At 48.5% G+C, this 25,364-nt stretch overlaps 1 protein-coding gene across 2 annotated transcripts in view; it reads left to right on the forward strand.

Moving 5' to 3' along the window:
* Positions 1–25,364, forward strand: part of mocos (molybdenum cofactor sulfurase) — a 489,344-nt gene that overhangs the window by 357,766 nt on the left and 106,214 nt on the right. Inside the window, exon 10 of one of the 2 annotated variants that reach the window (XM_085988161.1) lies at positions 20,398–20,485. The exons of the other annotated variant lie outside the window; for it this stretch is intronic. Within the exon in view, the coding sequence (XP_085844287.1) occupies positions 20,398–20,485 (88 nt within the window). The remainder of the gene's footprint in view (positions 1–20,397; positions 20,486–25,364) is intronic. 2 annotated transcript variants of the gene reach the window in all.

Here is a 25,364-nt window from a genome sequence, read left to right on the forward strand (position 1 = left end):
AAACCGCCTGTCCTCCCAGCTGTACCTCCTGCTTTTGGTCGCTATTGGCCGGCAGTTAGGGGTAAGGTTCGCGAATAGCGAAGGCGGCTTTACCTTCAGGGTAGCCAGACCGCACACTGTGAGGGGCGGCTGGGACCCACCGTAATTGAGCGTGATGCTTTGGTGGTAGCACTGGAAATCCAGGCCCAAGATCACGCTCGCACATAGATTCTTCATGATTAATACTTTAAAATTATCGTATACAGTTCCGTTAACGGACAATTGTACCGTGCAGTAACCCGTAATGGTCGATGTCTGGGTTTTATCAGCCATGGAGATGGTACCCCGAGTAGGGACCACCTTTAGGGAGAGTTGTTGTACCAGTTCAGGGTGGATAAAACTCTCCGTGCTTCCACTGTCAATTAAACATTTAACCCTGCACCCGTTTACCTCGATGTCCACCATTGATTTGGATAGCGGGTGCGGCCTGGTCTGGTCCACTGTGACCGATGCCACTGTAGGGCCCTGATCGAGACAAGATGGCGTCCACGCTGTCTGCTCACAAGATGGCGGACCCCACGAGGTCGGGCAAGATGGCGTCCAAGATGGCCGCTCCCACGGCGCACACGCGGCGGTGGCGGGTTTTCCGGCGGGGTTCCCTCTGCACACCTTCCCGAAGTGCCCCTTCTTACCGCACTTAAAGCAGGTGGTGCCTTTCGCCGGGCACAGGTTTCTGGTGTGCTTCGGCTGCCCGCAGAAGTAGCAGTTGGGTCCCCGACGCGTCGCGGCTGTCGTAGGGCTTCTGGGGGGAGAGCGGGGCCCCGACGGTGTCGGGCTGCCGGGCGGGGAAGATGCCTTCCAAGATGGCGGCGCCCTTGGTGCACACGTGGCGGCGTGGACAGCGCGGGCTGAAGAGTAGGCGTCCGAGTTTCTCTGGGCCACATCCAGGGATCGTGCTGTGTCCGCAGCCTGTTTCAGGTCCAATCCCGTTTTTTCCAGCAGTCTCTGCCGGATGTAAGTGGAGCTGAGGCCTGTGATAAAGGCATCGCGAACAAGCTCGTCAGTGTACACTGCGGCTTTTACATCTTGGCACTTGCAGTCTTTGCCAAGCGTTTTCAGGGTGCCTCGGAACTCCTCCACCGATTCCCCAGGTCGCTGTGCGCGAGTAGCGAGCAGATGCCTAGCATACACCTCATTCGTAGGCTGCTGGTAATGCACCTTTAAGATGTCGCAGGCGGCCGGGTACGTGTCGGCGTCTTGGATGAGGGGGTAAACCCGGTGGCTTACCCAATTCCGCAGAATTCCGAGTTTCATACTCGCAGCGTCCGTAGCGTCTTTGACGGCTGCAGAATTGTCCAGGAAGAATTCCATACACATAAACCAGTGTCCGAAGCGCGCCGATGCGTCCGAAGCATGCTGGTCCAAATCCAAACGTTCGGGTTTCAAGAGTTGATCCATTGTGTTGAAAATTAAGTCAATAAAATTGATGTGCCTCAATAAATCCGAGACTCGACGTTAGCGAAACAAAACAAGGCTTTTATTGACTTAGAAGGTAACACACAGAGGAGAATGTATCTTCCATCCAGAGGTCTGCCGTACTGGATGTGCTGCAGGCTGGGCCAGCTTACATAGGAGCCAGGTATGGGCGGAGCCCTACACACAGTACAATACAATGGAAATGAAACTGAAACCAACCACAGTCACAGGCAGAGAAATACTGATGAGTGATGAATGGAATATTTCATCACACCACTGAGAAACCCCCTAACAGCAGAGGAGCACCTTGGCCTGGACACATCAGCATCTGTTTGCTGTCACTTGGTTGTCTTCTTCCCCTTCAAATCAAGTGTGCCATGGAGCTTAGACACAATGAAAGAGTGTGTGCAAAAGAATAATGGTTGTGTACTGCACTTGAAATGGTACCTCCCAAAGGGTGTGGCACTTTCCAGTTTAGATTTAATCCATGATTGATGGGCCCTATAAGAAATGCATGGAAAATTGATGAGCACATTCACAGCACACTATTTCTTCATTTGCAGCCAGTTACAAGAAAGCTGGGTGACTGCATTGACTCAGTTGACAGCCTTCCACCAGTGCTTTTACTGAAGGATAGCCTCACCAGAGTTTCTAATCATCAGCCAAGTGTGCTACAGCCCAAGTTCTCTATGCAAACTTTTCTTCTGTCTGTAGCCTATTCAAATTAAGGAGTGGGCCTTAGATTGCAAAATTTGGCACAACCTGCCCTGTCCAGCATTGCAAAGAGCTTTGAGGGAGCTAAGTCATACCAGGAGATTTTTTTTTCATCATGGAATCAGTATCGCCAACCCCACCATCTCATAAATCATGAGACAAACTCTTAAAAATCATGAGATTTAGTAAGAAATCACGAGTTGCTATTTTTTTCAATCATAAACCAATATAGATTGACAGTTCATTTATAAACCTCATTAGTGGCTTTATTTAATCTCCCACAGGTCACAGCTCTTTACAAAAACTAAATTATTGCATCTGAAAATGCTTAACAAAAAATATTTTTAAAATCCTACCCGTTATCAGCACGCTGCCATGCATCTCAGTTTAAGGTTACGATGACTTATATAAATTAGTTATACAATTAAGCATATATATTTATGGCTTGGACCACCTGCCAACAGGAAGAGGCGAGCATTCAGCCCATTGCCCGCCTGTTTGATGCCTGATGTTAAAATCAAGCCTCAACACTCCTGTGAACCAAAACCTACGCTATTACAGTATACATGCTATGTTTGAGATCGTCCAGAAGTGACGATACGTTTTATCGTTGTTTTTGGGCTCCACCATAAACTCTGCTCCTTGTCACTGACTCCATCCTCCTCCCCAGCCACTCATTCAGGCTGAACCAGGCAGTGCGAGACCTTGACCTCTGTTTGATCTAGAGCTGAGCTCCAAACATCACATCCTACCCATCACCACAACTTCTTGTTTCCATCTTTGCAACACTGCCTGTTTCTGCTCCTATCTCAACTCCTGCACTGCTGAAACCCTTTATCACCGACAGAATATTTTTCTCCAATGTGCTTGTCTCTAACTTTCCAACCTCCATAATTTCTGACTTGTCCAAAACTTAGCTACTCTTGGGGCTGGATTTTGTCAGTGTGGGCAGGCTGGGACGTGTCAGGACCCTGCCTCCTAAGTGAAGTGTTGAAAAAGTGGGATTTTCCCCTAATTGGGCAATTGATTTCCGGTGTGGGAACCCTTGGCCCAATTAGTCTTTTCATACAGAAAGTCGCCTCCGATGATGTAATCAATGCTGCTGGATTTAAGACCTGCAAGCAGCCTTGCTTCTTCTGGAGACTGCAAAGGCTCTGCAAATTGTATGAAGGGGGAGTTGATTTCCCGACAATATCCACCAAGCAAAAGTGTGCTCCTTGATTTGATGAGACCTCCCTCCAAGCTCTGGTGCACGGAGCCAGATGCAATAAGGAGTTGCTGTTCCCTTCCTCAGGGAGAAAAAAGCCACCCCAGCAGACAAAGGCTGTGTGGCTACAAGTGGCCCAGGAGGTCAGCTCCATTTCGCTGAGCCGCAGAACCTGGCTGCAATGCAGGAAGAGGTTTCATGACCTCCTCCGCACAGGAAAAGTGAGTATGACTTTCCCATCACCCTCAATCTGATCCCCATCGCCTCTCCTCACCAGCACTCTGCTTTGCCAACCTCTTCCTCCACATCCCACTTGACACTTACATGCCTGCACCCTTACCCATTCCCTCTCTCTCTAAGGTCACATTCACTTAACTATTCGACCATGCAACCCTCACACTCCCTATCACTGTGATACCATGGCAACAACAACTTTCAACACACAGGGAGGGTCCTTTGTATGCTTCTAAGCATCTATGCTATGGATTCGCTACACTCACCTTCATTCTCACTCAAACTCCAGTTGTTTCCCTCATTGCAGGAAAAGAGAGCCCACAATAAGAGGGAAAGAGCGAGGACAGGAGGAGGGCCACCCTCAGTAGCCCAGCTCACTGCCTGGGAGGAGGCGGCTCTGGAAATCGCCGGGATCGAGGAGGATTCCCAAGTGGGGAACGGACAGATGGGCGCATTGCAGCAAGCCGGTGACAGAATAGTTTAGCATCTCTCTCATTGACATTGCATGAGTCACTGATAATGAACCTGATGCTCTAACAGATTGACTTATGATCATCTGCACTATTCAATATTCATGTAATCTTGATCTCACATCTCTAACTCTTTCCTTTACTCCCCCACAGGACCATCGAAAGCCCCTGTCCCCACTATCGAGGAGGAACAGCCTGAGCCTCCAGACTCCTCAGAGGAAGCTGCAACCTCTGAGGGTGCAGCGTCAGCAGAATTCGGAGCACCCAGCACCAGCGCAGACACTCACACCTCGGTGGGACCTTTACGAGATAGAATAGTGTTGGCACTTGGTGTATCACAGCTCACAATTGAGCATCAGCAGATGGTGGAGACAGGGACAGCAGTGGAGAGTCCTTGTCGGAGGGCACAGGACTCTGCCAGCTCGGCTCAGCTGCATGTCGACCCTGTGCCTCTGGGTCCATCCAGAAGGAGAGCGGTGCTGGAACTCCAGGAACAGGTGCAGGAGTCTCTGTCAGGTTTTGTGTCCGGGTCGCTGCGAGTGTCGAGCGAATGGAGGAGTCCATCGCGAACATGAGCAGAGCCTTTGTGGAGGCATTGGCGCATGAACGCATCACCACGGAAAGGATGGCAACCTCCGTGGAGAGGATGGCTACGGCCATGGAGGCGCTAAGTCGCCAGAGTGTAAAAAACATGGTCATTGTTCAGAATAGACTGACATCTCTTGAGGAGTAATGGTCAGCTATTGAGCATAGAAACCAGACCTTCATGGAAGTCCTCGAGAGTAGGACTTCCAGTGTAGAAACGGGTCCTCATGGCCCCCCTGAAGTGCAGCAAGATGCTGTCCAGCCACTTGCTAGCTCTGAAGTGGGGCTGACCCTTGAGAGGGATGTTGGTGGCAGAGAACAAGGAAGTGGGGGCTCCTCTCCATGCTCTCACATGACCATGCCACTGCAAAGCCCTCGGTCAGAGTCCTCACCCAACTGAGATGGACGTCTCATCCCCTGCACAGCCGCAGGAGCAGCAGACTGTTGCCGAGCCCTCACAGGTTCGCAACCCCAGAGGATGGCCGCCAAAGGTGTCGAGACAGGAGCAGCAAGAAAGTGAGCAAGGGGCCTCCACATCTGCTGAAGCCACAGGGGAAGCACCACGTAGGACCACGTGTAAGAGGAAGATAATGCACAAGTAGTCACAAGGATAGTCACTTGGGTGTTATGTTGTGTTTATTTTTGAAATGGCACCAGTTGCTTGTTGTAATAAAAAAAATTCTGATGCTAAACTGTTAAAATTGTGGCCTGTGTCATTTTGCAAATGGGACTTCCACATTGAGGGCTTAGGGCGACTTGCAATTGTCATTATGGTGGTCAGAGTGATAGCAATCCGCAGGTTCTTGTCCATTGTCGATGCTCTGGTAAGAAGGAGCGAGGCAAAAGTGTTTGATTGTACAGGCTAAGCAAATGTGACCAACATGAGTGCGTCCCTTGCATCCCGGGCAGCAATATGGTGGCGCTCTGGCGCCTTCTGTCCTGTGCATCTTCAGGTGGGTGACTAGCAGCTTGGCGCTCCTGTTGATGCTCCTGCTGTTGCTCATGGTTCTGCTGCTGCTGCGGCTGGTCTTCATCCGAATCTGATGTCCAGGAGGAAAGGAATTAAATGGTCACCATGCTTCTGGTATATGCCTCAGTTGAGGAAGCGCTTAGTCAAGGTGGGGAGAGGGGTTTCTCGGGAGGTCACACTGGAGATGGGTGTCAAGCTCCAAACTTCCACAACACTGAGTATGCCTGCTAGAAGTTCCCCCAGGCCTGAAACAACAAAGTTCTGCCACCTGCAAACGATCATTGGTGAAAACTCTTTTGTAATGGTGGAGCTGCAGCTGTTTGTAAGCAATCCACTTGTGAGGCCGCCAGGATTACCTGGCGTGTTCCAGAGGAGGCATGTAGGATGGGGGGAATGTGTTAAAATGGGAAAGGCCTCTCAAAATGGGATTATAGAGGCATTTAAGTGGTTGTTAAGGGCCTATCTTGGAGGTGGGATGGAAAGCGGGTCAGGAAACACACATTTGGGAAAATTGCTCGGAGGCAGGATGGAGGCAGGATCAGGCCTGCCCACCATTTTTGGCGATTTTAACAACTGACACGCCTCCAATCCTGTCTCCTCGGGCCTGGCAAAATCGAGCCCTCAGTCTTTTCTGCACTCTGTCCTGTTCACCCATTATCCCCAATTTCACAAACTAACTTTGGCTGCTTGTCCCCCAACACTATCTAAATTTAGAATCTTTGTCAGTATCTTCAAATCCCTTCATGACCTCAACCCAACTTTCTGCAACCTCCTCCTGCATCCTTTAGCCTGACATTGGTAGTGGGGAAAATGCTAGAGTCTATTATAAAAGATGTAATAGCAGAGCACTTGGAAAGCAGTGACAGGATCGGACAAAGTCAACATGGATTTACTAAAGGTAAATCATGCTTGACTAATCTACTGGAATGTTTTGAGGATGTAACTGGTAAAATAGATAAGGGAGAACCAGTGGATGTGGTGTATTTGGACTTTCAGAAGGCTTTCAATAAGGTCCCACATAAGAGATTAGCGTGCAAAATTAAGGCACATGGGATTGGGGGCAAGGTATTGACTTGGATAGAGAACTGGTTGGCGGACAGAAAGCAAAGAGTTGGAATAAACGGGTCGTTTTCCGAGTGGCAGGCAGTGACTAGTGGGGTACCGCAAGGATCAGTCCTAGGACCCCAGCTGTTGACAATATATATTAATGATCTGGACGAGGGAATTGGATGTAATATCTCCAAATTTGCAGACGACACAAAGCTGGGTGGGAGGGTAAGCTGTGAGGAGGATGTCGTGAAACTCCAGTATGATTTGGACAGGTTGGGTGATTGGGCAGAAACATGGCAAATGCACTATAATGTGGATAAATGTGAGGTTATCCACTTTGGTGGCAAAAACAGGAAGGCAGATTATTATTTGAATAGCAATAGATTGGGAGAAGGGGAAGTGCAAAGAGACCTGGGTGTTATTGTGCACCAGTCGCTGAAGGTAAGCATGCAGGTGCAGCAGGCGGTTAAGAAGGCAAATGGTATGTTGGCCTTCGTAGCAAGAGGGTTCGAGTACAGGAACAAGGATGTCTTGCTACAGTTGTACAGGGCCTTAGTGAGACCGCACCTTGAGTATTGTGTGCAGTTTTGGTCACCTTACCTGAGGAAGGATGTTCTTACCATGAAGGGAGTGCAGCGAATATTCACCAGGCTGATACCTGGGATGGCAGGAATGACGTATGAGGAGAGATTGTGTCGATTGGGCTTATACTCACTGGAGTTTAGAAGATTGAGAGGGGATCTCATCGAAACCTATAAAATTCTGTCAGGTCTGGACAGACTAGATGTAGGAAGGATGTTTCGGATGGCCGGGGAGTCCAGAACCAGGGGTCATAGTCTAAGGATAAGGGGTAAGCCATTTAGGACTGAAATGAGGAGGAATTTCTTCACCCAGAGAGTGGTGAACTTGTGGAATTCTCTGCCACAGAGGGCGGTGGAGGCCAGTTCATTAAATATATTCAAGAAAGAGTTGGATATATTTCTTGAGGCTAAAGGGATCAAGGGATATGGGGAGAAGGCAGGGACAGGGTACTGAATTTGGATGATCAGCCATGATCTCATTGAATGGTGGAGCAGGCTCGAAGGGCCGAATGGCCTACTCCTGCTCCTATCTTCTATGTTTCTATGTTGACTCTGGGCTTTTGTGCATTCCCAGTCCCTTCGCCTTACCATTGGTGGCAGAACCTTTTGCTGCCTTGTCTCTTTCTCTGGAACTCCCTCTCTAAACCCCTCCACCTCTTGCTTCTCTCCCCACCTTGAAAAACCAGCTCAATACATTCAGTATGTGCAATTTTAGCCAAAATAAAGTGAAGACAATTTAAGAAAATTAGGCCTCGATTTTCATTGGGCCGTGAGGCGGGCTTTGAGGTGGGCGGGGTGTTAAAATCACAAAAAATGGCAGGTGGTACGCCCCCCACCTGGTTCCCGACTCAGAGCAATTTTAACTCAGGTGTGTCTGATGGTCCCGACTCCATCCCGCATCTAACAGGTGGGACTGGTCTTTAAGGCCCTTAATTACCACCAAATGGCCTCTATAATCCTATTTTAACAGGCCCTTGCAACTTCAACCCTTTTCCCACGTAAAACACGCCTGGTGGGAATCACGAATATGTAACCTGGCGGGAGCACTATTGCATTGGTGACTTTCAACTGCAGGTCAACCATTAAAGTTGAGATTTGATCAGCCATCATTTGCAGGTGGCAGGACTTCGTTGTCTCAGGTCTGGAGCAACTTTTACAAGGCTTAACCACACCTGTGGAAGGTTGGAGCCACACACCCATCTCCATTGTGACCTCCTGGGAAACCCCTCTCGCCACCTTCACTCAGAGCTTCCTCAACGGAAGCATATACCAGAAGCATGGGAGCTATTTATTTCCTTCCTATCTGGGCATTAGAGGAGCTCGAGCACCAGCCGCGGCACCAGCAGAACCAGGAACAACAGCAGCCCCAACAGCAGGAGTGCCAGGCTGCTGCTCACCCACCTGAAGTTGCACAGGCCAGAAGGGGCCAGCGCCTGGAAGCCCGTCGGCACAGGAGATACCCCCCAAACAGGGTCTACAGATGCAGGGTCAGCTACCTCAACATGTCTGAGCAGCAGTGCCTAAGGCGGCTCCGACTTTTGCGACAGTTAGTGACTGACATCTGCGCAATGCTACAGCAAGACCTGCTGCCCAAAGGACCAGGTGGACAACCATTACCAGTGGCCATCAAAGTCACCACCGCACTCAACTTTTTTGCCTCAGGCTTATTCCAGGGATCATCAGCGGCATCTCCCAGGCGGCCGCACACACTTGCATCACACAGGTAACCAATGCCCTCTCTGCCCTCGCACACAATCACATCCATTTCACTGAGGATCGAGCAAGTGTCACGGCGCGAGCATTTGGATTAGCTCATCTGGCAGGCTTTCCAATGCTGCAGGGCGTCGTTGACTGCACAACTCCAGCCACATTTCCACCAAATCCATTATCGAGCAAACCATCGGTTTGCTGAAGATGCGCTTCAGATGCCTGGATAGATCAGGTGGAGCCCTACAGTACTCAGCAGCTAGGGTCTCCAGAATCGTCGTGGTTTGCTGTGTACTTCACAACATGGCACAGTGTCGTGGCTTGCAGATTCCTGAGGACCAAGTGGCTCCTCACATATCCTCTTCCTCCTCAGAGAAGGAGGAGGGCGAAAACGAAGATCCTGCAGAGGCCCATCAACCAGCGGCAGCATTACGCGAGAACATTGCTGGCCGGGATGCAAAGAACGCACTCATCCTGGCCAGATTTGCTTAGCCTAGTCAAATCAAACACTTTTGCTTTGCAGTTTCTTACCTGAGCATCGGCAATGGCCAAGACCCTGCGGATTCCTAGCTATTTGACCAGCATACTGACAAGTGCAAGTAACCCTAAGCCCTCAATGTGAAAGTCCCATTCATGAAATGACACACGCCACAACTGCAGCAGTTGCCATCAGAATTTTTATGTACAAGAACCAACTGATGGCATTTTTACAATAAACACAACATTTCACCCAAGTGACTACCCTTGTGACTACTTGTGAAGAATTTTCCTCTTACGCGTGCTCCTACGTAGTGCTTTCCCTGTGGCTTCAGCAGATGTGGAGGCCCCTTGCTCACTTTCCTGCTGCTCCTGTCTCGACACTTTTGATGGGCGTCCGCTGGGGTTGCGAGCCTGTGAGGGCTCGTCAACAATCTGCTGCTCCTGCGGCTGTGCAGGGGTTGAGACGCCTATCTCACTTGGGTGTGGATTCCGGTGGGGCTCTGACTGAGGGCTCTGCAGTGGCATGGAAGTGTGAGCGCTTGGAGAGGAGCCCCAACTTCCTTGAGATCTGCCACCAACCTCCCTCTCATGGATCAGGTCCCCCTCAGCACCTGCAAGTGGCTGGAGAGCACCTTGCTGCACATCAGGGGGGCCAAGGGGACCCGTATCTGCAATGGCAGTCCTACTCAGAAGGACTTCCATGAAGGTCTGGTTTCTCTGTTCAATAGATGCCCATCGCTCCTCAAGAGATGTCATTCTATTCTGAACAATGACCATGTTTTCCATACCCTGGCGACTAAGCGCCTCCATGGCCGTAGCCCTCCTCTCCTCTACCATAGCCATCCTCTCCTGCACAGTAGCCAGCCTTAACACGGAGGTAGCCATCATTTCAGTGTTGATACGATCATGTGCCAATGACTCCACAAAGGCTCTGCTCATGTTCGCTATGGACTCCTCCATTCGCTCCACACTCGCAGCGACCCTACAGACAAAACCTGCCAGAGACTCCTGCATCTGTGCCTGGAGTTCCATCACCGCTGATCTCATGGATGGACCCAGAGGCAGAGGGGCGACATGCTGCTGAGCCGAGCTGGCAGAGTCCTGCGCCCTCCGACTAGGACTCTCCACTGCTGTCCTTGTCTCCACAATCTGCTGACACTCACTTGTGAGCTGTGATACACCATCTGACAACACTACTCTATGTCCCGAAGGTCCCACCGAGGTGTGAGTGTCTCTGCTGGTGCTGGGTGCGCTGAATTCTGCTGACGCTGCGCTCTCGGAAGTTGCAGCTTCCTCTGAGGAGTCTGGCTGCTCGGCCTCTTCTTCCTGGCTAGGGGGGACGGATGCTTGTGATGGTCCTGTGGTGGAGTAAAGGAAAGAGTCAGAGATGTGATGCCAAGGTTACATGCACATTGCATATTGCAGATGATCATAAGTCCATCTTTTAGAGCTTCAGAATCATTATCAGCGACTCATGCAATGTCAATGAGAGAGATGGGAAACTATTCTGTCACCAGCTTGCTGTGATGCACCCGTCTGTCCGTACCCCACTTGGGAATCTTCCTCCACTCCCACGATCTCCAGGACCGCCTCCTCCCAGGGGGTGAGCTGGGCTACTGAGGGTGACCCTCCTGTCCTTGCTCTTTCCCTCTTATTGTGAGCTCTCTTTTCCTGCAATGAGGGAGACAAGTGGAGTTTGAGTGAGAATGAAGGAGTGAGTGTAGAGAATCCATAGCATAGATGCTTAGAAGGAGGCAAAGATGGAGTGAGGTGGCAAGACCAAGGGCCCTCCCTGTGTGTTGTCAGTTGTTTTCATAGCATCACAGTGATAGGGAGTGTGAGGGCTGCATAGTCGAATAGTTAGGTCAATGTGACCATAGAGAGAGAGGGAATGGGTAAGGGTGCATGGATGTCAGTGTCAAGTGGGATGTGGAGGAAGAGGTTGCTAAAGCTGAGTGCTGGTGAGGAGAGGCAATGGGAATCAGATTGAGGGTGATGGGAAAGTCATACTCACTTTTCCAGTGCGCAGAAGGTCATGAAACCTCTTCCTGCACTGAAGCCAGGTTCTGCGGGTTATCGACAAAGAGTTGACCTCCTGGTCCACCTGGATCCACACAGCCTTGGTCTGCTGGGGAGGCTTCTCCCTCCCTGAAGAAGGGAAGAGCACCTCTTTATTGGCTTTTGCTCCCTCCACTAAAGCTTGCAGGGCAATGTCATCAAACCTCGGAGCAAACCTAGGTCTCTCGCTGGTCATTCTGCCTCCAGGTCCCTCTAACATGAAAGGCCAAAAGGTTTAAGGTTGCAGAAGAAGCAAGGTTTGTTGCAGACCTTAAATGCAGCAGCAATGATGACGTCATTGGAGGCGAGTTTCAGACTGAAAAAACTAATTCGGCCATGGGTTTCCACACGCTGGAACTCAAGTGCCCACTTAAGTTAAAATCGCATCATTCTCCCACATCAATTTAGAATCAGGTGGCTAACACGAAAAGCGGATTACACGACCCCAGCCCGCCCCCGTGACAAAATCCAGCCCACAGAGTAGTGTTGTCACCTGGTGTCTGACACATCACAAGTGAGCAAGAGCAGATGGTGTTGACAGGGACAGCAGTGGAGAGTCCTCACCGGAGGGCATAGCATGCTCCCAGCTCTGCTCAGCTGTCTGCCGATGCTGAACCTCGGGGGCCGTCGACAAAGAGGGTGATCCTGGAGGAACAGCAACAAATGCGCGAGCTCTGGCAGCTTTTCCAGCCGTGATGTGTGCGATTGTAGAGAGAATGGAGGAGTCCATTTCCAACATGAGCACCACCTTCTCACAGGCAATGGCAATAATGTGCTGTTCCATGGAAAGGATGGCCACCTGTATGAAGCAGCAAATGCGCCAGTCCAACGAGAACATGCTTGCTGTGAACAGCAGATTGCAGACACTCATTGACCTCATCTTGAGGAGGGATATTAACGTAGACTTGGGCGTTCATCGCCCCACTGATGTGCAGCAGGATGCTCTCCAGCTCCTTGTTAGCAGGGAAGAGCGGGTGGCACAGGAGAGGGATGATGATGACAGGGGACATGAAAGTGGGGGCTCTTCTCAAAGTGCTCTCACTTCTCCCCCATTGCCTCCCCCTCAGTCCGAGCCCTACATGCTGCCTCTGATCCCGATGGCCGAGTCTGCCCCTGCCCTAAAACCCAGAGGACGTCTGCCAAAAGTGTCAAAGGAGGGGAGCAGCCTGCCTCTACCTCTGCTGAAGCCAAAGGGATTGCACCTCATAAAAGCACGTGGTAAAGAAAAAAGACACAATCGTAGATGCACAAGGGTATGCACATGGGTGTTTGCCAAAATGTTAGTGTTAAGTTTCAGTTCTATTTATGACGCACATAAATTTATTTATTTGCACTACTTTCCTGTCTTGTCCATTTTTGCCTGCTACCTGGGAAGTGGTTTTGTCACTTAGAGTGAATGGCGAGACATTCCTTAACATCGAGCACTGATTGACAGGAATGGCTTGGTCATTTTAGGACTGCTTTGTGGTGTTGTTGGGGAGGGGCCATTTTGAGGCCATCCCGGGCAGCAATGTGCCCCACTGCTGGTGCCATCTCCACTTCAGGTTCTTCCTCCGAAGAAGAAGAAGCTGTGAGTTCTGCGCTTTGTTCCTTCTGCAGCTCCAATCCTCGCTGCTGCGCTATGTTGTGCAGCCCGCAGCATACAACAGTGATTCTGGAGACCCTGGCTGGTGCGTACTGAAGGGCTCCTCCAGATCTGTCAAGGCATCTGAAGCGCATCTTCAGCATGCTGATTGCTTGCTCTATCACACATCTGGTGGATGTGTGGCTGTCATTATAGCACTCCTTGGCCTCATTGCTTGGCCTCCTCAATGGTGTCATCTGCGATGTCTTCTGTGGACAGCTCTTATCTCTAAGCAGCCAGCCAGTAAGTCTGTTTGGAGCTGAGGGAGGGTGGACTGGCGCAGCACAATAGAGTCATGACAGCTGCCAGGAAATCTGGCACACACATGCATGAAGATCTTTTTATGGTTGCAGATAAGCTGCACATTGAGGGAGTGGAAGCCTTTGCAGTTCACAAGCACTCCTGGGTGATGTGCCTTGATGGCCGTATGTGTGCAGTCGATGACACCCTACACCTGTGGGAAGCCAGCCAGAGCCACAAAGCCGAGCGCCGACTCAGTAACACTGGCTTCATTAGTGGCAAAGTTTACATAATTGGCTGACTTGTGAAACATGGCATCGGTCACCTGGGTGATGCATCTGTGGGTGGCCTACTGCGCAACCCCGCAAATGTCTGCTGCAGATCCCTGGAAGGAGCCTGAGGTGAAGAAGTTGAGGGCGGTGGTGACTTGAACAACCACTGGTAAGGCGAGTCCACCAGATCCTCTGGGCTAACAACAGAAAATGCTGGAAATACTCAGCAGGCCAGACAGCATCCATGGAGAGAGAAACAGAGTTAACGTTTCAGGTCTGGGACCCTTCATCAGAACTGGAAAAAGCTGGAGATGTAACAGATATTAAGCAGGTGCAGAGACAGGGTGGGGGGGGTGGTTAGGAGGTGAGGAAGGAATTGAAAGAACATCCTGTACTTTTGTAAGAGGCAGGAAAGATAAAATGTTGTAAATGGGAGTGGCAAAAATTATACTGCATGAAAAATGGGGGCAGGGATAATTATCTGAAATTGTTGAACTCAATGTTGAGTCCGGCAGGCTGTAAAGTGCCCAATCGAAAGATGAGATGCTGTTCCTCGAGCTTACGTTGAGCTTCATTGGAACAATGTAATAGGCCGAGATCAGAGCGGGAGTGAAGCGGTGAATTAAAGTGACAGGCGACCGGAAGCTCAGGGTCACCCTTACGGACTGAACGGAGGTGTTCCGCAAAGCGGTCGCCCAATCTGCATTTGGTCTCCCCAATGTAGAGGAGACCGCATCGTGAGCAGCGAATACAGTATATTAAATTGCAAGAAGTACAAGTAAATCGCTGTTTCACCTGGAAGGGGTGTTTGGGGCCCTGGACAGTGAGAAGGGAGGAGGTGAAAGGGCATGTGTTGCATCTCCTGCATTTGCACAGGAAGGTGCCAGGTGAAGGAGAAGGGCTGTTGGGGGTGATTGAGGAGTGGACCAGGGTGTCGCGGAGGGAGCGGTCCCTTTGGAATGCTGAAAGGGGGGGTGAGGGGAAGATGTGTTTGGTGGTGGGATCACGTTGGAGGTGGCGGAAATGGCGGAGGATGATCCGTTGAATGTGGAGGCTGGTGGGGTGAAAGCTGAGGACAAGGGGAACCCTATCGTGGTTCTGGGAGGGAGGGGAAGGGGTGAGAGCAGAAGTGCGGGAAATAAAACGGACACGGTTGAGTGCCGTGTCAACCACAGTAGAGGGGAATCCTCAGTTGAGGAAAAAGGAAGACATGTCGGAAGCACTGGTATGGAAGGTGGCATCGTCAGAACAGACGTGGCGGAGACGGAGAAACTGGGAGAATGGAATAGACTCCTTACAGGAAGCTGGGTGGGAGGAAGTGTAGTCCAGGTAGCTGTGGGAGTCGGTGGGCTTGTAGTGGATGTTTGTCAAAAGCCGATCGCCAGAAATGGAGATGGAGAAGTCAAGGAAAGGAAGGGAAGAGTCGGAGATGGACCATGTGAAGGTGAGGGAAGGGTGGAAATTGGAAGTAAAGTGAACGAACTTATCTAGTTCAGGGCAAGAGCAGGAAACGGCACCAATACAGTCATTGATGTACCGGAAAAAGAGGTGAGGGAGAGGACCTGAGTAGGACTGGAACAAAGAATGTTCCACATAGCCCATGAACAGGCAGGCATAGCTAGGGCCCATGCAGGTTCCCATAGCAACACCTTTAATTTGGAGGAAGTGAGTGGAGTCAAAGGAGAAGTTGTTCAATGTGAGTATAAGTTCAGCCAGGCAGAGGAGGGTGGTGGTGGATGGGGACTGGTTGGGCCTCTGTTCAAGGAAGAAACGGAACGCCCGAAGGCCGTCCTGGTGGGGGATGGAGGTGTAGAGGGATTGGACGTCCATAGTGAAAGGCTCCTATGGGCAGCAGGTCTTGTCTGGCAAGCTGCAAATGTCTGCGATAGCCTGAGCCTCCTGAAGCACTTCTGCTCAGTCATGGCCAGGAAACTCATTCCCTGCCTGTATACCCTGTATTGGGGGTATCACCTCCAGTGTGGTGCAGCCCTGTGCTGATCTCCTCACTCCTGTGGAGCATCAGGTTGATGAGCAGAAGGCTGCTGGTGTGGTTGCTGCTGCTGCTGGTGTTGTTGCTGCTGCTGCTGCTGCTGGTGTGGCTGGTGGTGTTGGTGCTGGGGCTCATCTTGGTCCGAATCTGAGGTCCAAGGTGAGACAGCATAAGCGTCACCCATGCTGATCGAATAGCTGCCAGGTAAAGTGGAGATCAGAGGCACGATCCTCCAATGTACTGAGAATGACTAGCAATGTGGTAAGAGTGGCTTCCGAGGTTGCAGAAATCACCTGCAAACTCCTGAAAGCTAAATCTCTGCACAAAATGGTGTCAGCAAGAGCCTTTCCTTTAGGCAAGGAAGCAGGTGTAAGGTGTGTGTATTTATGTGCTTCTTCCAGCTGTCTCTTAATGAAGTAGCCCAATGGCCACTGAGCTTCAGCCTCCCTTTCACAGGCGAGCTCCTCGAGGTCCGTGAATCCCGTGCCCAACCAGTTAAAGTTGAAACCTTATGTTAAAAAAGCTGTTATGGATCCCTACACAAGCAGTTTACTACCTCACTGAGGTTGCCTGCCTCTCCCAAACGGGTCCTTGGCGCGGCTCGAAATGCGCCCCAGTGAAAGGCGGAAGTTGGCGGAATGACGGCAGGTACCCAATAGGCTGTCAATTTCAGCACTTTTAACCGCCGACCCGCACCTAAACCCGCACGCTCCGCAATGTGAAAATTCCGGCCATTAATTCTTGTTTCTTTCTCCACAAATGCTGCCTGATCTGCAGAGTATTTCCAGCATTTCCTGTTTTTATCCCATACCCTTTCTTGACCGCCTTATCAACTTGCCCTGCCACCTTCAAAGATTTGTGAATATGCACCCCCTGGTCCCTCTGCTCTTGTAACATTTGCAATCCTCCTAATGAAGTACTTAATGAACTTTCTTGTGTAGCTTGGTATTTCCATTTTTTCTACGGAAAATAAGATATTTATTTTTTGCAATTCTGCAGACTACTTGCTCCATGTCAATACTTAGTCCCCAGATGACAGCTGAAGTCAGAGTCCTGAGTTGAGGCCTCAGCCTTTCTAGAGCAGGTTCCACATATAACAGAATAATTGAACTCATTAACTCACTGTGTGGCACAGTAACATACAGTTTCACCTAGCTGCTTGTTTTTGTAACCCTCACACCTCTTGTCTGAAACATCCAAAGAACACATAGGGGCAGAATTTCCTCCGCAGTTTCAGTGCATTAATGGTGTATTATGGGCATAGGAAATTTTTTTCGGCAGGAAAATTGGTTGGAAGCTATTTTAACCTGATTTACGCCATTAATACTTTTGTCCCAACTCCCTCGCGCTTTTTGAGCCTTCTTGTAATCCACCCACCATATCTTGACTGACCTTGTTTGCATACATCAAAGTGAGGGCCAGTGATGCTGCAGCTCTGTTTTCTGATTTTCCACTCCTAATATACTCCAGGTATCTTGCACTGAAATCTATGAGATTGCAGCAGCTGCCAGGATCAGTTGATCAAAGCGGAACTGCGGAGTTCCTGACACACAAGACCCTGATGATTTTTGTAGTGTATGTACCTTTAAGGGAGAACTACCTTTACAGCTCCTGTATACTGTAGTACCGGCAGTGACCACACCTGTATATAAGCCTTGAGCATGCCTCTGTACCCCCAGTCTTGAGACTACCCTACTCCAGTAAATACCTGTTGATTGTTAAGTTACAGCATCCGTGTGGTTATTGAAAAACATCATCCTCTCAGATCACGGATCTAACAATTTCTACAGCTGGGAAATGCTTTTTAAAGTATTTTACTGCCATTTGGACTGGTTTTTGACTGCTTCTCACAGGGTCAGGCACAGGGAGATTTTCAACCCACTCCGCCCTCTCCTGCAGGGCTTCCCAGGAGCAGGTATAGCATTCCCTATGGGCATAGCCTCATATGCTGTTATCATGGAGGATGAGGAGCAACACAGGAAGAAGCAAAGGACACTTACTGCAAGAGGCATCACAGCACATCTCATCGTTGAAGTCTTCTATGCAACATAATATACCTTTGACGTCACAGCCTTATCTCCTTCTCCCCCATTTTGAAATAAAGTAGCATTCCCTCAATCCACTACCCATCCTACAGCATGACAACAGATCAAACCTCTTTGCCCCCACATGAACATGCCAATAATCATCACCTGAGTGAAGACTCAGCACCAAATAAGTACACTCTTTCCTGTATGATTCTAACTTCCATCAATAACAAAGCGCCATGTCAGTCCACATTCTACTTTATACAATGAATCCCAAAGTGGACACAATTAAACTACTCTTTCTTAACACCCTTGGGTGCCTACATGAGCTTTTTTCTTTATCTATTCTCTTGTTTCTTCTCGTTGCCACCTCAGGACTATGATTGTGGATGATGGTTTTTTGGTTGCCTGTGCTCTACAAAAGATTCATGGGACTCAGGTGGCCCTTGTCAAATGGCAGCTTGCTCCTGGAGGGGAGTCGCTACTGACTGCATTTTTGGAGCTAGCTCCTGGCCGCCTGGTGTCACCTTCCACATTGCACTGGCTTGGTACTCTAAAGGGAAAGACCAGAGGCCTGGTATGTGCTGCTGTCCTGAGAGATGGGTGAATTCCAGCTGTTGCCATTCCACTGGGCCCTGGATTTATGGCCCAAGTACCCACCCATCCTAGGGTGTGCTGGCATTTCTGGAGATGGGGGAAAGAGCAGGTTAGTGCTTCCCCCTCCCTGTCGGTACACTGCTGGCAGAGCGGTATAATCCATTGGGGTTGACTAGACTCTTGGGCTACTGGAGCCTGTTTCAATTTGCCAGTTTTTCATGCTTCACTTTCTACGCACCTATCCCCAACTTAGCTATCTTTCTTAGGTATTCACACACTCTCGGTAGCTCGTATATGAATTTTATTTATTTGATTTGATTTCTCTCATTATACAGGTTGAACCCCGGTAATCCGGCACCCGACAGTCCGACACCTTCAGTGGTCCGGCACAAATTGAAACCGGCAGCCTTATGTTAACGAACTCGATTTTGGGTATACAAGGCATCATTCCCACAATTTGCAGCTTACACAAAACTCAGAAACGTAGTAAGCAGTGAAGAGGATAACTTCAGGATGAATTTCAGGATGAAAAAGCCAGACGGGTGAAAGGGACAGAGACGTAGAAAGGCAGACGGGGTGTTATTTACCGAACCTTCAGTGGTTCGGCACCGGCCTGGTCCCGAGGGTGCCGGATTACTGGGGTCCAACCTGTACCTTCTTTTGTCTCAATGCAAATTTAACCATTTAACCATCTCATTCTCCACCTAAGCACTTTAGAGATCATTCTATTTCTTTTCCTTTTGTCCTTCCACTTCTGAGGATGGGTCTGCACCCAAAATGTCGACTTTTGATCTCTCTACAGATTCTGCCTGACCTACTGAGTGTTTCCAGCATCTTCTGGAAATCTGTTATTGCTTCAGATTCCCAGCATCTGCAGTATGTTGCATTTTGCCCACCAAAATATAATTAGACTATGGCATAGTTAGTCTTAGTATGACACAGAATTGCATAATCTTGCAAATTGAAGATTCATTGTTCTGTTGAAATGGTATATTCTACGGTTATGTACTTTTTTCTAATTGTGTCTTCAAACATAACTAAACACAAGATTATTCCTCAGCCTCTGTGCATGTTGTACAATTGAAAATGAGCTTCTACTGAAAGCTGAAAGGGGCAATGAGAACTCCCAGGGTTAGCAACTGGTAATTAGTGAACGTCAATCACCAGTGGAACCGTTGTTTTTCTGTAGAACTAGACATCTACTCCCCAGGGCATGCTCCACAACACCCGCGGTGTCTCTTCTGCACTAAGAAAGGATAATAAGAAAAACAAAACCTTTTAATTGAATGAACACTAATATAGATTTTTTATATTCATATTAGATTTGAAATCAGAGGAAAATTATTCTCAGACAGAATTCCAATTGTGCATGGTGGAACATAAACATGTTTTTTTAAATTGCCAGACAGAAAAAAGCAGCCAAGAAAAATGGGCATAGAATGAGTTACGTTCACACAGCAGACATTGTTGAAAAAATGTCATCACCCACAAGGCAAAAATCAGATTTGTGGACAGTTGTGATATTTCTGCTGGCACAAAGGACAGTAAATCTACTACCACACACCCAGGGGAAAATCACATGCAGGACGTTGTTGTGAAGTGTGTAACCGCATACAGAAAATACTGCCTGGAACTATTAGCTTATGGTTGGTAGCACAGCAGCCTGCTTGTCGCTTACAACTTTCTCTGTTGTTCCCCTGCGATCAGGAATACAGTGAATCTCCAGGCTGTGCTTTGGCCTTGAAGAAGACATTTAAGGGTAGATTTCCTGTGTCCTTGAACACAGTGCTGTGCCTCACAAACCTCCAGCATACATCAGAGCATTGTGGGTAGCGGGTCCGTGATTCCTCGATGCGTGCTTGTGACATGCAAAGTACCTTCACTTCAAAATTTACCCTTTAATGTTTCTTGAAAACAAAGATAGTCTCAACAATCCTGCCAGCCTCCAAATAAAGTATTCTCAAACGCAGGAAATATGCTGTACCTGTGTTGAGCCAAAATGCAGAACAGGTTTGATGGGGGATGGGTCTAGCCAAGACATAATCTAGAGACAGTGCCCAGAGTGCATTTGGAGTGACTGCAAGATGTTTTCTGACAGACTAAATCTTTAATGATGAGTTTACTTCAATCCCTCAGGAATGGATCCTATAGTGGTGCCTCTGGAAGAAGAAGTTGGAAAACAATTTTCACTTCAGTTTTGTCAAACGAAAGTCTGTGGAGACAGGTGAGTATCTGAGACAAGCTTACAACAGCTTACAAATGTGTTTATTCCTTGCTGCATTTGCACCATTTGCATTTGCAGCCAGGGCCTGAATGGTCTCAATGGATGAGCGAAGGTAGACTGCCATTGAATTAATTGAACTCTAGCAAAGTATTAAAACTTGATACAGCACAATGTAAGCTCCTTTAATGAAAAGGGAGAATGCCTTTTTTGTGCTCTATGCTGGGATCTCTTTTATTTTCCATTCATATAAATGTTTTGGAAATAGGCACAAGATGAAGTTTGCTGATAATACCAAATTTCGGGACATAGCAAACTGTGAATAATGCAAGACACTGCGGGAGGACATAGAGGGGTTAGTGGAGTGGGCAGGTAGGTGACAGGTGCAGTCCAATGAAGAGAAATGTGAAGTAGTATATTTTGAAAAAAGAACACTGAAAGGAAGTATGACCTAAATGCTTTACAGAGTGGGGGGACAGAGAGATCTAAGGGTACAGACAAATAGATCTTTATAAGTGAGAAAGCAAGTAGAAAATGCCAAGTAAATGGAATTCTGGATTTTAAATGTAGCGACGTTGAATTCAAAATCAAGGAAGTAATTTGTATAAGACATCGGTTAGGCCGTAGTTTTATTTTGTGTGCAGTTCTGGGCAATCCATTGTACATCATTGAAAAGGGTACAGTGAAGATTCACTAGAATTATATGATAGTTGTGAAGAAAGGCTCAAAAAAAGGGGACATTTCATACTGGAACAGGGAACGTAAAGGGTGGATCTAATAGAAGTTTTCAAAACTATGAAAGGATTTGAGAGAGGCCAGAAGAAGCAGTAATGGCTGCCAGCTGTGTGGTATCATTAAGTGAACCTGTGCCGTACCCCCTCCAAGGCAATATATCATTCATTACATGTGGTGCCCAAAACTAAATACAGTACTCCAAATGGGGTCTGATCAAGGTTCTATACAACTGAAGCATCACTTCCTACATTACAACAGTGACTACACTTCAAATGTACTTCATTGACTGTAAAGCGCTTTGGGACGACTTGATGCCGTGAAAGGCGCTATAGAATGCAAGTCTTTCTTTTTCTTTCCTCCCATTTTGTTCCAATCCTCTTCAGATAAAAGCCAACATTTCATTAGCCTTTTATGATTACTTTTTTCACTTGTGCACTAGCTTTTAGTGATTTGTGTACCTGGACACTCAAATCCCTTTACTCAACCACAGTTCCTACATTCTAGCCAGTAAGAAAATATTCCGATTTGTCTTTCTTGGATCCAAAGTGGATGGCCTCACACTGCCCCATATTGAATTCCTTCTGCCACAGTTTTTCCCACTCACTTAATCTATCTGTGTCCCTTTCTAACTTCATGCTCCCCTCTATGCAACTTATTCTGCCTCCTAACATAGTGTTATCTGTAGACTTGGATATGCAACTCTGTGTTCCTTTATCCAAGTCATTGATATATATGATGAAAAGCTGAGGCCCCAGTACGGATCACTGGGGAACATCATTTGTCACATCCCACCAATCAGAGTACATATCCTTACTCTCTGTCTCCTACCTTCCAACCAATTAGCAAACCATGTCACAAGGTTACCTCCAATTCCGTGCACTTTCACTTTTGCTAATAATCTCTTGTGCAAAACCTTATCAAATGCCTTCTGGAAGTCCATATAGACAACATCTGTAGACACTTCCCTATCCACCATGTTAGTGACCTCCTCAAAAACATTCAACTAGATTTGTTGTGTATGTACCTTTAAGAGAATAACTGGTCTCAGACTGCAGTACCGGCAGTGACCACCCCTGTATAAAAGGCGCTAGTGAGCCTCTGTTGTTTTCAGTTTCACTATTGACTTCCATCAGGAAAGACTTGTTTTGTTCAACTCCTGCTGTCCGTGTCTCAATCATTCACGGACGTAATACTGGCGACGAGCAGATACGAACCTACCTACAGTCTGCACCACCTCCTGGGATCCATTCCTACAGTGAAGTGAGCAGAGGTCGAGGCCAGAAAGAAAAGAAAGTAAGATGCAGTAGAAACGGGCGTCGACCGTGGGCATCTGCCCCTGTGTTTGCGGAGTTGAAGATTGCTGGAGAAGCTGTCGGAAGCGGGGCCTGGTTCCTGTCGACGGTGCTTCAGCTAATCGGGCTGGTGGCAGGTAGTGCACTGATCCTTCCTGGGCTGCGGTGGTCGCGAACTCGAGCGGGTGGTTTGCAACGGGGCCGAGCAGCGTTGTCGGGAAGAAGAGAGAAAGAGGGTGGAGCACACAGGGCGCGGCCGGTGCTACGAAGTCGGGCTGCGTATAGACCCGCGAAGAGGGAGGCAAGAGTCCCACAGGGTTGTTCCACGACGGGAAAGTAATAAAAAAAGAAATATTAAACGCGCAAGAAACCGCGAGGAGCTGCAGGTTACAACGGGAACCGCGGAAAGCAGCGCTAACAACAGCGGGGAAGAAGGCAAAGCGCGGGAGGCGCCATCTTAATCAGCGGGGAAGAAGGCAAAGCGCGGGAGGCGCCATTTTGTTAAATCGGGGGAAAAGGCAAAGCGCGGGAGGCGCCATTTTAGATTTGCAAGATGCCAAAGACTGGCTGTATCACTGCTTTTGATAATACAATAGAGGACTGGACCACATATGTGGAAAGAGTCGAGGTATATTTCGAGGCAAACGAAATAGCGGAGGAGAAAAAGGCATCGATATTGCTAAACTTAATGGGCGCTAGAACATACGGCCTATTGCGGGACCGGATTACTCCAGCCAAACCGAAGGCGAAGAGTTTTAACGAAATTGTTGCTGTCCTACAGGAACACCTAAACCCTGCACCGCTGTTGATAGCAGAAAGATTTAAATTCCACAGGAGAACTCAGCATAAAGATGAGAGCAATGCTGAGTACGTTACGGAACTACGCAAGCTATCAAAGCACTGCCAGTTCGGAGCAGGACTGGCAGATACCCTAAGGGACAAATTTGTCTGTGGACTTCTGAGTGAAGGAACACAGAAGAAGTTACTCTCAGAGAAAGAGCTGACGCTAGATAAGGCTTTCAGCGTGGCAGTATCGTATGAAGCAGCAGCCAGGGGAGCTGCAGAAATTCAACAAAAACCACAGGAATACGGCACCCACGAAATGACACGGGGATTTGCAAAATGTTATCGCTGCGGCAGAACTAACCATGACCAGAAGGACTGCTGGTCCAAAGACAAAATATGCAGGCAATGCGGGAAGATGGGACACATTGCACGAGTTTGCAGGTCTGGGAAGAAGACCAGTGACAACAAAAAGGCTACTAAGGAACCGTACAAGAAAGTACAAAAGATGACAGACAGTAGTTCCGAAGACCAGATGAGCGATAGTGAATCCGGGAACAGGAGACTAAGCTGTCTCAAACTTCACAATGTAATCGCAAAAGAGGATCACCGAACCATTTGGGTCACCCTCACGATAGCAGGGTCCCAAGTTAAAATGGAATTGGATACAGGATCAGCGCTAACCATCATGAATCGACGAGACTACGAGTGGCTATTTTCACACATACCCTTGAGAGAGACATCCATCGTCTTGACGACGTATACGGGGCAAAAAGTATACCCCAGAGGAAAAATAAGGGTGCCTGTCGAATACAACGGCAAGAAAATACAGAAATTGTATCTCTACATACTGCCAAATGGTGGACCACCGTTATTGGGACGGGAATGGATCAGGAAGATAAACTTAGATTGGCACTCCATTCATGCAATGACGGTGGACGGTAAAAAAGATGAAGACGTCACTCCTGGACGATTGTCAACAATCTTAGCTAACGCCAAAGAGGTATTTCAACAAGAACTGGGCACGCTTAAAGGCGTAACCGCCTCGATAAAAATAGAAGAGAATGCAGTTCCCAAGTTTTTCAAAGCAAGACCAGTACCATATGCAATTCGCCCAGCCGTCGAGGCAGAGCTGGAGAAGGCAGGCGTGTTGTCTAAGGTCGACTGGAGCGACTGGGCGACACCCATCGTTCCTGTCATGAAGAAAACGTTAAGCAATAAGTCCGGGGAGCCAAGGAAGATTCGCATCTGTGGGGATTTCAAGGTGACGGTGAACCCAGTCCTTCACACAGTACAATATCCTCTTCCAAGGATAGAAGACATCTTCGCCTCACTGTCTGGAGGGAAGCGTTTTACAAAAATTGACCTAGCACAAGCATATTTGCAGATGGAGGTTGAAGAATCCTCTAGGAAGTATCTCACGATAAACACTCACAAAGGTCTTTACCAGTATCATCGATTGGTATTCGGAGTAGCATCGGCTCCGGCGATATGGCAAAGAGCGATGGAACAAGTCCTGCAAGGGATTCCGGGGACTCAGTGTTACTTGGACGACATCCTTGTGACAGGTGAAGATGACAGTGAACACCTTAACAACCTAGAACAGGTGCTCACTAGACTACGGGAACATGGGCTGCGAGCCAACCACCCCAAGTGCGAATTTTTTAAGAAACAGATATCGTATTGTGGCCACGTGATTGATGAAGAGGGGTTACATAAATCCCGTGACAAAATTGAAGCGGTTGTTAAGGCCCCAGCGCCTGAAAATGTGTCGCAACTGAGGTAATTCCTCGGATTGGTGAATTACTACCATAAGTTTTTGCCGAATTTGTCGACAATTCTGCACCCACTGAACGCCCTGCTACGAACGGGGGTAGCATGGAAATGGAGCGATGATTGTAAGCGGGCCTTTCAGAAGAGTAAGGACTTAATCACTTCAAGGGAAGTATTGGCTCACTACAACCCATCACTACCGATAAGACTGGCGTGTGATGCGTCTCCCTACGGCATTGGACCGGTACTGTCATATAAATTCCTTGATGGTTTAGAGAGGCCGATAGCTTTTGCGTCAC

Source organism: Somniosus microcephalus, chromosome 5 (assembly GCF_052327205.1).
Source record: "Somniosus microcephalus isolate GS21.2 chromosome 5, FLI_Smic_1.0, whole genome shotgun sequence".
NCBI classification, from domain to species: domain Eukaryota; kingdom Metazoa; phylum Chordata; class Chondrichthyes; order Squaliformes; family Somniosidae; genus Somniosus; species Somniosus microcephalus.